The sequence below is a fragment of the Epinephelus moara genome, chromosome 20 (genome assembly GCF_006386435.1).
Source record: "Epinephelus moara isolate mb chromosome 20, YSFRI_EMoa_1.0, whole genome shotgun sequence".
NCBI lineage: Eukaryota > Metazoa > Chordata > Actinopteri > Perciformes > Serranidae > Epinephelus > Epinephelus moara.
Genome location: NC_065525.1, coordinates 20,523,024 through 20,534,774, shown reverse-complemented (window position 1 = coordinate 20,534,774; position 11,751 = coordinate 20,523,024). Strand labels below are relative to the sequence as shown.

Below are 11,751 nucleotides of genomic sequence, written 5' to 3'. Positions count from 1 at the left end.
CTGGTGTGGTTAAACGTGGTCTGCGGTTGTGAGGCCGGTTGGATGTACTGCCAAATTGTCTGAAACGCCTTTGGAGACGGCTTATGGTAGAGAAATGAACATTCAATTCACGGGCAACAGCTCTGGTGGACATTCCTGCAGTCAGCATGCCAATTGCACGCTCCCTCAAAACTTGCGACATCTGGCATTGTGCTGTGTGATAAAACTGAACATTTTAGAGTGGCCTTTTATTGTGGCCAGCCTAAGGCACACCTGTGCAATAATCATGCTGTCTAATCAGTATCCTGATATGCCACACCTGTGAGGTGGGATGGATTATCTCGGCAAAGGAGAAGTGCTCACTAACACAGATTTAGACAGATTTGTGAACAATATTTGAGGGGAAATGGTCTTTTGTGTATATAGAAAAAGTTTTAGATCTTTGAGTTCAGCCCAAGAAAAATGGGAGCAAAAACAAAAGTGTTGCGTTTATATTTTTGTTCAGTGTAATATGGAGACTGACTCTAGTCCTCATCACCTGAGTTGAGTTCTAACAATAAAAACACTATTTATGTCACACAAAGTTATTTATTCTTATTTTCATTTCATTTTCCATCTTTTAAATTCAGTTTAGTTTCAGTTGGTTTGTTTCAGTTTAGTTTTTATTGTTTCAGTATTAGTTACAGTTTTTAATTATAATAGTGTAGTTTTTGTCAGGTACAAGAGTTATTAGCAAGTTCAGAATATGACAATACAGACAAAGCATTTTGTGAAGGCAACTGACTCACAGTCACATAGACATGTCAGTCTCAACAAACATATGCACCAATGCCTCCATGTGTGTGTTGTGTTGACAAATTTGAACTAACACTAAAGGCATTAGTTAGTTAATTTTAGTTTTTTAGTTAGTACACGATATCATGTGAGTTAGTTTTTGTTTAATCCTTAAGTCTAGCTTTTATTTTAATGTCAGTTATTCAAAATGTTTTTCCACGCCTAGTTTTAGTTTAGTTTTGTTACTTATGATGACGTTGGTCACACATTATGTTACTGTTTTATATTGTTCTTTATTTTAATGGGTTTATACAGCTGTTATGTTGTATTTAGGTTGTCTCGAAATCCTTTCTGTGATTTTATTATGAATATTATTTACAGCTTTTCAGTTTAATTCTGATTGTGTAACGTACTGTATCTTGTATTATCTGTTTTATGTGGGTCATCTATCACTCCCTGCTGTGTGTGCCTCCTGAAAAATGATTTTCAATCTCAATGAAGCTTTCCTGGTTAAATAAAGCTTTAATAAATGAATAAATAAATCATCTTTTTTAATTGAAAGCACTTTTCCATGTGTAAAACAGAGGTGAGACTGGCTTTCTTTTCCCTTCTGATGCTGCACAACAAACAGGTGTTATTACAGTATAACACTGAAGGCTGCTGTTGCCTGTAATTATTTACATAACACACCTGAAACTAACAGGCCTCACGCTACTTATTTGCATCATGTCTCACCAGGCAGAGCTCATTGAGGTTTGCAAACAGCCTCCAGGAGTCGACATCAGTCAGGCAGCTCCTCATCTGCAGGTTTGTGAGTGTAGCCAGAAACACCTGAGAGCAGCAAAGAAGACAGAGGAATAACAGGCTCACACTATCTGTTGTGCGAGCATTAAATTTCTAATCCTAAAGAGACTTTTACACGAACCTCACTGACAGGAATTCAGCGACAACACGAAAAAGACAAAGCGGCAGGTGTTGGGTTTCATTTGGGTTTGGTCTATTTATTTGTGGTCCCGTGTGTGTGTGTGTGTATTTGCATGTGCGTGTGCTTTCTGAGGCTTTGTGTGAACAGTCACCTCTTTGAGAACCATGAGCTGATCCAGGAAGTAAACACATTCGCTGGTGAAGAGTTCCCAGATGGCTTCGTGTCTCTTGAAGCCCTGAGGGTCGGAGTCAGCGCTCACCTGGGAAGACTGGTCCCGCAGGAACTCCGCCAGAGAGTAGTCCTGCACACAGACGGGCAGAAAGACAAATCAATTTATTCGGCAAAAATAAAAACTACTACGACAGACTTAAACAGGAAAATAACAGTTTTATTTCCACCCCAGAAAGTGTGTTAGAATAAAAACTGTATATTCTGTCACTGTGCAGTTCCTACCCCCACCCTGACACACTTAAGCATACCTTAGTGTTTGTTTATATACGCGTGCAGGGTCGACCTCACTGGTTACTGCCTAGAATTTCAGGTTCTTGCAGAAACATTGCAGGAGCTTCCCTCTAAGTGCCGTCCTGCTATGTCTGAGTCACTTGTTGAACACTGAGATCTATTTGGATTGGAAATCTGGCTCTCTTAGTTCAAACTGTGACTTTGCTTGCATTAGGAGTCACTGCACAGTCAGGACCGGCACGCTGATTTACATAACAAACAGCCTGGATGCTTAAGGGCTTTTCCTGGTGACAAGGCTCATTTCTCACCTTATACCTCCGAAGGTCAGAGTCTCTCCAGTCCTGAATCTGTAATGTTGAGAGATATTTCGCAATATCTAACGCCGTGCCTGTCTGCGACTTCCCTTTAGTCTGAAATATAAAGGAAAACACATACAGTTATTACATTAGGCAGATTTTAAGAAAGGATTTTCAGTTATGGACGTGTTTGACACACCGTTGAAGAACAACGTTCAAAAACTAAACTAACAAGTTTTGCTCAAGTTCTGTTTTTACAGTGTTGACCAATTACAAAAGCAGTGTGGGGCAAAAGGGATAAGAGTAACCACATTAATCTGCTTTGAGAAGTGGGTCAGAGAACAATGTCCAAACCAACTGCCCACGGCTAAAACAAAGTACATCAGAACAAAACCACAGGCACAGCATTGGCACCAGCCACACGCAACAACAACTAACAGACAAACAACACACCTACCGTACTACGCCGCGAAAAGGGCCACTTTAACTTCTTAGTATCTGTAAAAAACAAACAAACAAACAAAAAAAAAGCATAAATATAAAATACTGATCATGGAGAATAGGGTTCAAATCAAACAAACAAATCTTTGTGTGAGGGTTACAACTGTGGTGGACTTTTTCTGTTGAGATCAAAGTTTGGATTACATAAAAAGCAGTACACAAATCCTTGCCTTTGTCTTTGGCGCATGATTTGTACAAGTTTTGCACCACAAACCAACACACAGACTAAGTATACGCTCACTAACGTGTTCAATCTGAGGCCAAACACATGCTAGTGCTAGCTCCATTTATCTGCCTCAAAGTGTCTAACTGGCTTCAACTATGGATGCAAATATGGATATTGTCTTCTTCAGAAAAAAACAGGGTTGGTGACAATTTAAATTTGAATAATTGCATTTGTGCTCAAGGTGTGTGATGGATTATAAACTGAATTTAGGTTAGTCTAGAAAAATTATGTTACAAGAAGCAATTTATTTAAATTAAAAGTTGTCAAGCAAAAAAGCTCATCACAGAACAGTAAATCAACTAAAATAACAGCAACGACAGGCTTACAAAAGTCTCTTTACTGGAAAAATAATACAGGATCAAGAGCAAAACATTTACTCAAACTGTTACTCAGTTTCTTCTCAAGTCAAACCATGTTACTAATCTTCCTCACTTCAGAGGGGTCAAGGGTCAACGTATAAAGAAGTATTTCATTGCTGGAACGATAGTCTTTTCACAAAACTGGGCTGTCTATGCAGTAGAAAGATTAAATTACTTTTAAAATTGGTGCTACATGACCAGAGAGAACAGAGATGAAAGGGCTGTGGCATTTGATTTTGCTCAAGAGGTAGAAAACCTACAATTATCAGAAAGCACTGCACCACACTGGACCAGTTAACACACCTACTGGTGGGAAACTAAACGTGAGCCTGGCTGTAACAATATAGCTGCCAGCTGTGATCTCAACTTACAGTTAAATAGTAAGCTAAAGTATGTTTCTGGAAACAACTGACATGAGAAATAGGCAACGCAGTGACAGAATCTTGGTTTATATTTTACCAGCACTGCTTTGCTTTACAGTTTGACATCAGTTTTTGCAGCCTCCATTTTAACAGTAAGGAAACAGTATGGCGCCCGTTTCTTGTTCACAAATTCTCGTACTAAAATATGTTTCTAAAGACAGTGAGATCTGGGTGCTAGTAAGATGGAGGGAGGTTTACCACAGTTAATATATACATTCTACCCACACTGTTACGATACAATGCTGGTTGAAAATCAGCAAAGTATTCCTTTAATGGAGAATGGAAAACAACGAAACTTTGATGCTTACATGCTGCAACATGCAACAATGGGTTACAGTGTGTGTGAATACCTGCCCAGAGCCTGATGGGACCCGCCGGGTTCAGATAACAAATCAGAAATTTTGCTCGGGTTTGGTTTGGGTTCGGCCCACTTGACTTACTGCTGTGTTGTGCTATGACCTATTCAAGTGCTGGAATTTGTTATTTACGTGGCAACGCCTGAATGCAACACAGGTCAGTAGTTACATTTCAGACAGGAGGCGGTAAATTACTATATCAGGTAACAAACTGCATTGGGCTCGGGTCGGGTATAGACTTAAAAATTTACAAAGTCTGTCCAAGTCAGGCCGGGCTTGGTTATAAATGTCTCGGTCAGGAAAATGCGTCCTGAGCTGCACTCTACCACACATAATAGCTTATTTTGCAGGGGAACTACAGCCATTTTCAAAATTCATACATGTTTTTCCTATGGTCTAAGACAGTCCCAAAATATTAGTACAAATAAACAACTCTTTCCCAGTCCCAAAACTAGACAGCTAAAAGTCAAACTTGTGATGTCATAGGGCATGAAGTCTGGAGTTGCTCCACTGACAATAAGTAAAGATGTTCTAGATGACACTGAGGGCACCCAGAGAAATGATCTGAGCATATGGGTGCGTTTTCTGTTTCAGCACTACACAAACAAAAGAGTAAAACTTGTTTGGGTATAAAAAAAGAATAAAAAAAAACATTCTGTGGGTCCACAAAATCAGGCTCTCATTAATTGTCTATGGAGCAGCTCCACACCTTACACCCTATGACATCATAAGTTTGAGACATACTTCTCTGGTTTCTAGCTTTGAGAGACAGCAGTTCATGATCACAAATATTGATTGGACTTTCCTAGGCCACGGAAATAACATATTGGAATTCTTAATTCAGGTGGTGTTCCTCTTGAAAGGCCGAGGCTCATTGATGTGTTCATTGACTGCAACATACACCAATCGTTTCAAGAGGAAGCACCACTTAACTGATCAGCCACTTGCTTCAAAAAGCTAGAAACGATACCTTTTAAATATATATAATACAATATAGAATTTTACCAGAGAAGTTTGAGCCATTTAATATGTCAGCTGCTCCATTGGACACAAAAAGGTCCCCTGGTGAAACATCCAATCCAGGCAAGCTGACCACAACCGAGCTCCGTCTCCTTTCCTGAAGCCTGAGGGGACAGTAAACAGGTGTTACGTCTTCAGATGGTATTCTGCTTCTTTTTGGCTGACAAACAAGATTAAAGCTGGCAGTTAACGCCTGACATTTTTAAAACAGCCTTACTGGACATCTGAGATTCACTGTTACAAGAACCACTATTATTCCATTGTAAATGTAATACAGTGCAAAGAGAATAGACTTAGTGGAGCCACAGGAAATAACAGAATTCCTTTTATCATTTTACATGGTTGAAATACCACTGGAATACCATCTGCATTGTGGAGCAAATTGGCGATTAACATGAGTCGCAGAAATTATAAAGGATAAGCGTTATGTGTCGGGCTTATGTGTGGATAGCTGCTGATTAATGGATCACCCTATTTGTGTGGAAGGAGGCGAGCTGTCAGTGTGCGCCAGTTATAATCCTCTTGGTCTCCTTTTCATAGTTAGTAACCGAGGCATTGCTGCGGCTGGAAAAACACAGGCCTGCCTTTTAGCCCCAGGCAAAGCTCAAACAGCCACTGTTCTCAAGTGTTTTGACTTATCCTCTGCTGTTGGGCTTCAGGGATTACTGCTCAGAGTGAAATGGACATCCAAGTGTTGAAATCAAAAACCAAAGACCCTTGTAAATGTAATATAAACATGTTGTGAGGGCCAGAGTGGTTTAATGTGCCCACTAAATATCTTATCAGGGCAAGGCCACATGAATGTTTTCATTTGTTGCAAGAATAAAACAATTCTGACCGCAGTAAAACTTGACTGATGACCCCAACAATCAAATCGTGCCAATGCTAACAAAAAGTTCCTTGTCATTCAACATAGCTGCAGTCAGCAGAAATGAGCTGCACAGCAACCTGACAAGCTGGTTTTGCCAAAAGGTAAGGTTCACTTTTAGCTGGTCAGTGACCTGCGTCTACATGCTGCGGTTTCACTTCTGCATATTTCACGGTCTTGCCTTTGAAAAGAACAATCTAGAATTCAGAAGTAGATGGAAAAGGATGTGAAAAAGGAGAAATAGTGAGACAAAATTTGAATTACAGAATCCATTTCGCACCATTGTTAGATTGTAAATACATCCTCATTGCAGCAGGCGTACATCAACACACTCTGCCTCATAAAAACTATCAGGATGTGATCAGACCATAATCAGACCATAAGGAAGTGGGCTCAGAGATGAGAGCTAATGACCCTGTTTATAACAATACAATACAGAAGTGCAAGCAAGGGGAACAATGGTGGTACTGGTCTACTATTATATGCACAATCTGCTTTGTTAGACCGAATGCTCTTTCTTAGAGTCACAATATCCCCTCGTACAGTAGCTGCATTTGTGCCTCTGTGTCTGCACAGTTGCACAAGAGGCAAACGAGACTAACTTGAATGCACAAGTAGGCCGCATGACTGCAGGGCCAACCTGTACACTTTGAAGATAAGTTGGTCTGCAGCTGAACAGGAGCGCGCTGGTACGTTTTTTCCCTCCAGGGCACTTTTGTTGAACTGTGAAAGCACCAACTGTTCATCGCGCTCACTGGCAGGGGCCGTGTTCTCCCTGGTAAACTGATACAAGGCCCCCCTTCAGGATCAATGTATAGGCAGGCCGCGCTGAATCAGTAGGACAGACAATAGTCAGCACCTGAGCACTGTAGAGGATGCGTTGCTAATGGGACAGTAAGAAAGGCACGATTACTCCTCTAAACCAGGTCAGTGCCTCCTTGCAGTTCATCCCACAGCATCCTCACAATGACATCTTGTTGCTCTGTGACCGCTCAGAAAGCTTTCTCTGTGTCAGCCTCTCTGCCACCGAGAGCACTTGTAAAAATGGGTGTTTTGTTCCCGGACAACAAGAGAAATAATGATGCCCAAAAACAAAACTGTCCCAACCAATGGCTCGCAGGGCCTGGTCACTGTAAGAGGCACAGTGCCAGGGTGCAATTACAGGGACAATAGCTGCCTAATTATCCAGTGAGGGGAAGAGCTCGGCAGCCCATTAGGAGGGGTGTGGGTGGCGGTAAGAGAAAACAGCCTTAATGAGGGTTTGTCTAGCCCATACATAACCATGGGACTCTCAAAACTTCACCCACCAAGCTTATGCCCCATTAACAAAGACATGAGCGACAATGAATGAACAATGGGGCTCCTTAAACCAAAAGGTCCAATCATCCTCGCACACAAGTGTCCTGCGACCACAGAAGGCACCTCGCTCACGATGCTCAGTGTTATAGGTCAAATTCCATGTTAAGAAAATGATGTGACGCAGGTGTTTTGGAAAAAGAAGCAGCTGCAGTCCACTATGGAAATTAGAGAAAAGTCAAGGTGACAAAAAAACAACCACAAAAAAAAAGTTTGTGTGATGTCGTCCAGTTTTATCAGTTACAGGAGGAATTTTACTACGTTCCTGATATGCAAACATGTTCTCACATGCTTGAATGGGAAGTCCTGGTGTTTTTGGCTATGGTGACAGGGCACTGTGACGACATGCAAAACAGCTCAAGGTTCACTCACCTGCTATGGTAAAGCTCCTTTTCCTGTGAAGAGAGGAAAAACGTCATCAGGAAATGCAAAACTAACCTCTGTACTAATGCACAGAGGTGGAACAAAGTTACAGTTTTGCAAGTCATAAGTAAGTCTCAAGTCTTTGCACTCAAGTCTCAAGGCCCAAGTCCTAAACCTCGAGTTTCAAGTCCTGAACAAGTCATAAAGCGCTTTTCACTGAGTGTAATGCCATTTTAACAACTGAGTAATAATATATAGAATTTACAAAAATCACAAACGCTTTTTAAAATTAGCATTTATTTTTTAAAATAGTGTTAAAAAGTTACTTAACTGCTAAGCTAACATTAGCTAAGCATTAGCTTCACAAAACTGTTAATCAGCAAAGATCGAGAAATACAGTGAAATTGTTTATTAATTAATTTATTAATTATTACTTGTGGACACACAATTTGAGGTAGCCAACGGTTACTTCTATAAAAACAATGAACTGCTTAGCAACCAGACCAGGCCTCGAATTGAGACAGGCCTTTATTTGTCAAAATGTGTGGCCACACCAGGCTAGTAGAAGGGACTAGGCATTAAAGAGGGACTAGGCTTTTAATTGAAGTTTTACAGTATACTAATATTAGCAAATTCAAATGTCAAACAAAGTTGGATGTTGTTGTGTCTCTATAATTTTCAACCCAAGTTTTGTTCTTGTTTTTTGTTGACCACCATGTATTTTTTTGTACGTGAATGAAATTAACTTTGGTATCATTTTTTCCAACAGGCCCTCCGTAATGTAGCGTTCATTCTTCATGGTTCTGTCCTGCGACTTGGTTGGATGCTGTCGGATTGGTTTTAACTAAGTAGATCTCGGGAATTAAGTGTCGACTTGCTGGGTCGTGAGTCGTGCTAACATTAATTGATTCAATTGCGGCGCAATCTTTTAATGACATACCTTTAAATCTTCAGGGTAAAGTAGACGATCAAGTATTTTCAACACAAAAGCTTCAAGTCCCGGTGAAGTCATGAGACATTGGTGTTGAAGTCCAAGTTGAGTTGCAAGTCTTTTTTGATTTTGTCAAGTCGGGCGTAAAATCATCAAATTCGTGAGTTGAGAGTGACTCGAGTTGACACCTCTGCTAATGCATCGCTATGAGCAGAATTCCTACATTACAGTAAACATACTGAGATGATTAACATTTCCTTGAGGCTTTGAGCATGTAATCAAAACATGTTTAAATCAGATAATTTTACACACTAATTTACTTTTATTTTGAAGTTCCCAAAGCTGTAATTATCACACTGTTTACATGCCGTATTAGCACTGTCTCACTGTGCACCCAGCATTAAATAGAAGGGTGCAAAGACCTACTGCTAACGACACTGCTATATCACTTTCAAAGACATTCAAATTCGAATCAGTGTTTTAAGTGGTGGCTTGGATTCAAAAGCCTCTGATATCTGAGGAGAATGTCGGGACTCTATTGAGAATGTGCTCGCTTGAATACCACGAGCTGATGAATAGATCTCCCCATTATCTTTTTCCATCGCTCACTGACCCCTCCATTATTGGGTGACTGCTGACTGCGGTGAATAGGGGCCCAAGGAGAGCACTTCCCAGGGTTCTCCAGGCAGTGGGTTTGGTCGGAGCTGTCAGTGCATGTAACTGCTGATTCATTTGCTGTCAAAAGCTCGCATTGTGAGTGACCACCGCAGGAGGCAAGGCAGAATGAGGGAGAGAAGGTTTCCGCAAGGAAGGAATGTGTAACCATTTAATTCGTAGGCTTTGGGATAAAAAATCCTCACCAGACTACAGCACATGACTCGTGGTAATGACGGGGAGAGGGTTGCGTGATGATTAGGGAATCAAATGAATATGTGCACACACACACACACACACACACACACACACACACATCAATTAAAATCACAATTGGTAAACGCTCACCTGCACTCCACTGTCAGGAAATCCAAATTTGTTAGTAAGAGTAGGATGAGCACTGTGACATTCTTGTCTGGTGGAAGTGATACCGTTGTCAAAAGTCTTTGATCTGTAGGATCTGGTTCTCTGTCGGCCACATGATGACATGGGCTGATAATCGAGACAGATCTCTCCATCATAGAGGGGGCTCGCTGCAAGGGGAGACTTGACTCTGTGTCCTGGGGACAGGGGGGTTGTGGGGGATGGCGTACTCTCAGAGGAAGGCTCCTCTCGAGTGCTCCCCATCATGACAGGATCCCGGGTATCCATCAGGGGACGTCTGGTGCTCCTCATCCTCCTTAAAGTGGGAGACGTAGAGATGCGTGCAGGGGCCTGCCGGTCAAACTGGAACAAAGGTGCGACCAAGCCTTCAGTGTCCACCAGGGACGTGTGTCTCAGCTTGGAGTGTGTCCGTGTGAGATCTATGTGCATTATGATGGGGTTGCTGGTCTGGCACTCCTTGTGCTGAGGAGGCCCCCAGTCCGTTTGTGTCTGTGCGTTCGCCACACCTGGGCTGACGTCTTCATTCTCAACCCACTCAATGTAACTCCAGTCCAGCTTCTTCTCCACGTCCTGGTCTTTCTCCTGCAGAATAACGTGCTTCAGCGTAGACATTATAACCTCAAAGGCATTGTAGGGCAGCAGAAAACGTGTGATCTAATGGGCTGGTCGCTTCGCCTCCTCTGTGTTAAAGTCAGATGATAATCCTGTTGCATTCCAGCACTGTTCACACTGTTCACCTCTCAAGCTTCTGGGGGGGAGAGGATAAAATGTGTCAATACGCACAAGTAAAATGAAGCAGGCTGGGCCCAACTTGCCTCCTAATCTCCTAAAGGGGAATTTCAGCTGGGTTGAAAATGGTCAGTTGGCAGTAAAGCAGCCTTAAAGAATAAAAAGAGTGCAGGTTAATGTGCATTAACACATCTGTGTGTCTTTGAAGGAAGCAGAGGTGGAGTACACACAGTCCATGTAGGAACAATTACCACAGCACACAGAGTACAGTGACTACATAGTTTGTCATTAAGTCTTGACAATGTGGTGTGAGACACAAAGAGCTGCACCTTGTGTCAGCTCTCCTGTCTCAGACTATCATCTGACCCACTGTTTGTACACTGATACTCATTTTCTCTTTAGGTAAGACACCACACTGTGTTTATATTCAAGTTTTTCCGCCATATCAGGTTAATTTCATTGTTTATTCAAAGCCGCGCGAGCTCTTAACTCGGCACATCCACGAGGCAACAAAGGTGAAACAATAAACACTTGTATGATAAAGTTTAACAAGCAACCGCGCTGTATATCACCTGTGTGGAAGCACAAACCGCACGTGCTCGGAAAGAAGCCTGTTAAATTTTAAGAAGTCTGCTTTACTTACATCCACCGGCGCCTCGCGACGACGGGAACGACTGGCGGTGAAGCGGAGTGTGACCGGGGAGAGTCCTGCTGCTGCTGCTGCTGCTGGTGGTGTCGGAGGCAGACTGAGCGGCAGGGTCAGTGTGGAGCTGCTGGCAGGTTTCAGAGGGTGAAAGTCTCCTGTGCTGTGACGGTGTGGAGCTCTGTGACTACACACGGCAGCGAGGGAACAGGGCGGTGTGGTGCGCAGTGACGGAGGGAGTGGAGAGGTGCATTGTGTGGGGGAAAGGTGCGACTGCACTGCACTGCCCGCCTGCATGGGAGCATCAATACACACACACATTCTCTCTATCTCATTCAATAAGCTTTATTGGCATGACGTTTCATATGTGTTGCCAAAGCACTATTGCAATTTATGACAGTGAAAATCATGAAGTACACTTAAGTTTTTTTCTTTGATAGGCCTTTAAATACATTTATTTTTTAATTTATTTAATTTTTTCTTAAAAATGTATGTAGGAGTAA

At 42.0% G+C, this 11,751-nt stretch overlaps 1 protein-coding gene across 1 annotated transcript in view; it reads right to left on the bottom strand.

The window, feature by feature from the left end:
- Positions 1-11,505, bottom strand: part of plekhg7 (pleckstrin homology domain containing, family G (with RhoGef domain) member 7) — a 19,846-nt gene extending 8,341 nt beyond the window's left edge. Inside the window, exons 1-8 of the mRNA XM_050074026.1 lie at positions 11,249-11,505; positions 9,841-10,624; positions 7,917-7,939; positions 5,306-5,424; positions 2,894-2,934; positions 2,449-2,550; positions 1,830-1,979; positions 1,489-1,584 (exon numbers count right to left, since the gene is read on the bottom strand). Of these exons, the coding sequence (XP_049929983.1) occupies positions 1,489-1,584; positions 1,830-1,979; positions 2,449-2,550; positions 2,894-2,934; positions 5,306-5,424; positions 7,917-7,939; positions 9,841-10,488 (1,179 nt within the window). The 5' untranslated portion in view covers positions 10,489-10,624; positions 11,249-11,505. The remainder of the gene's footprint in view (positions 1-1,488; positions 1,585-1,829; positions 1,980-2,448; positions 2,551-2,893; positions 2,935-5,305; positions 5,425-7,916; positions 7,940-9,840; positions 10,625-11,248) is intronic.
- Between the last annotated feature and the right edge of the window lie 246 nt (positions 11,506-11,751).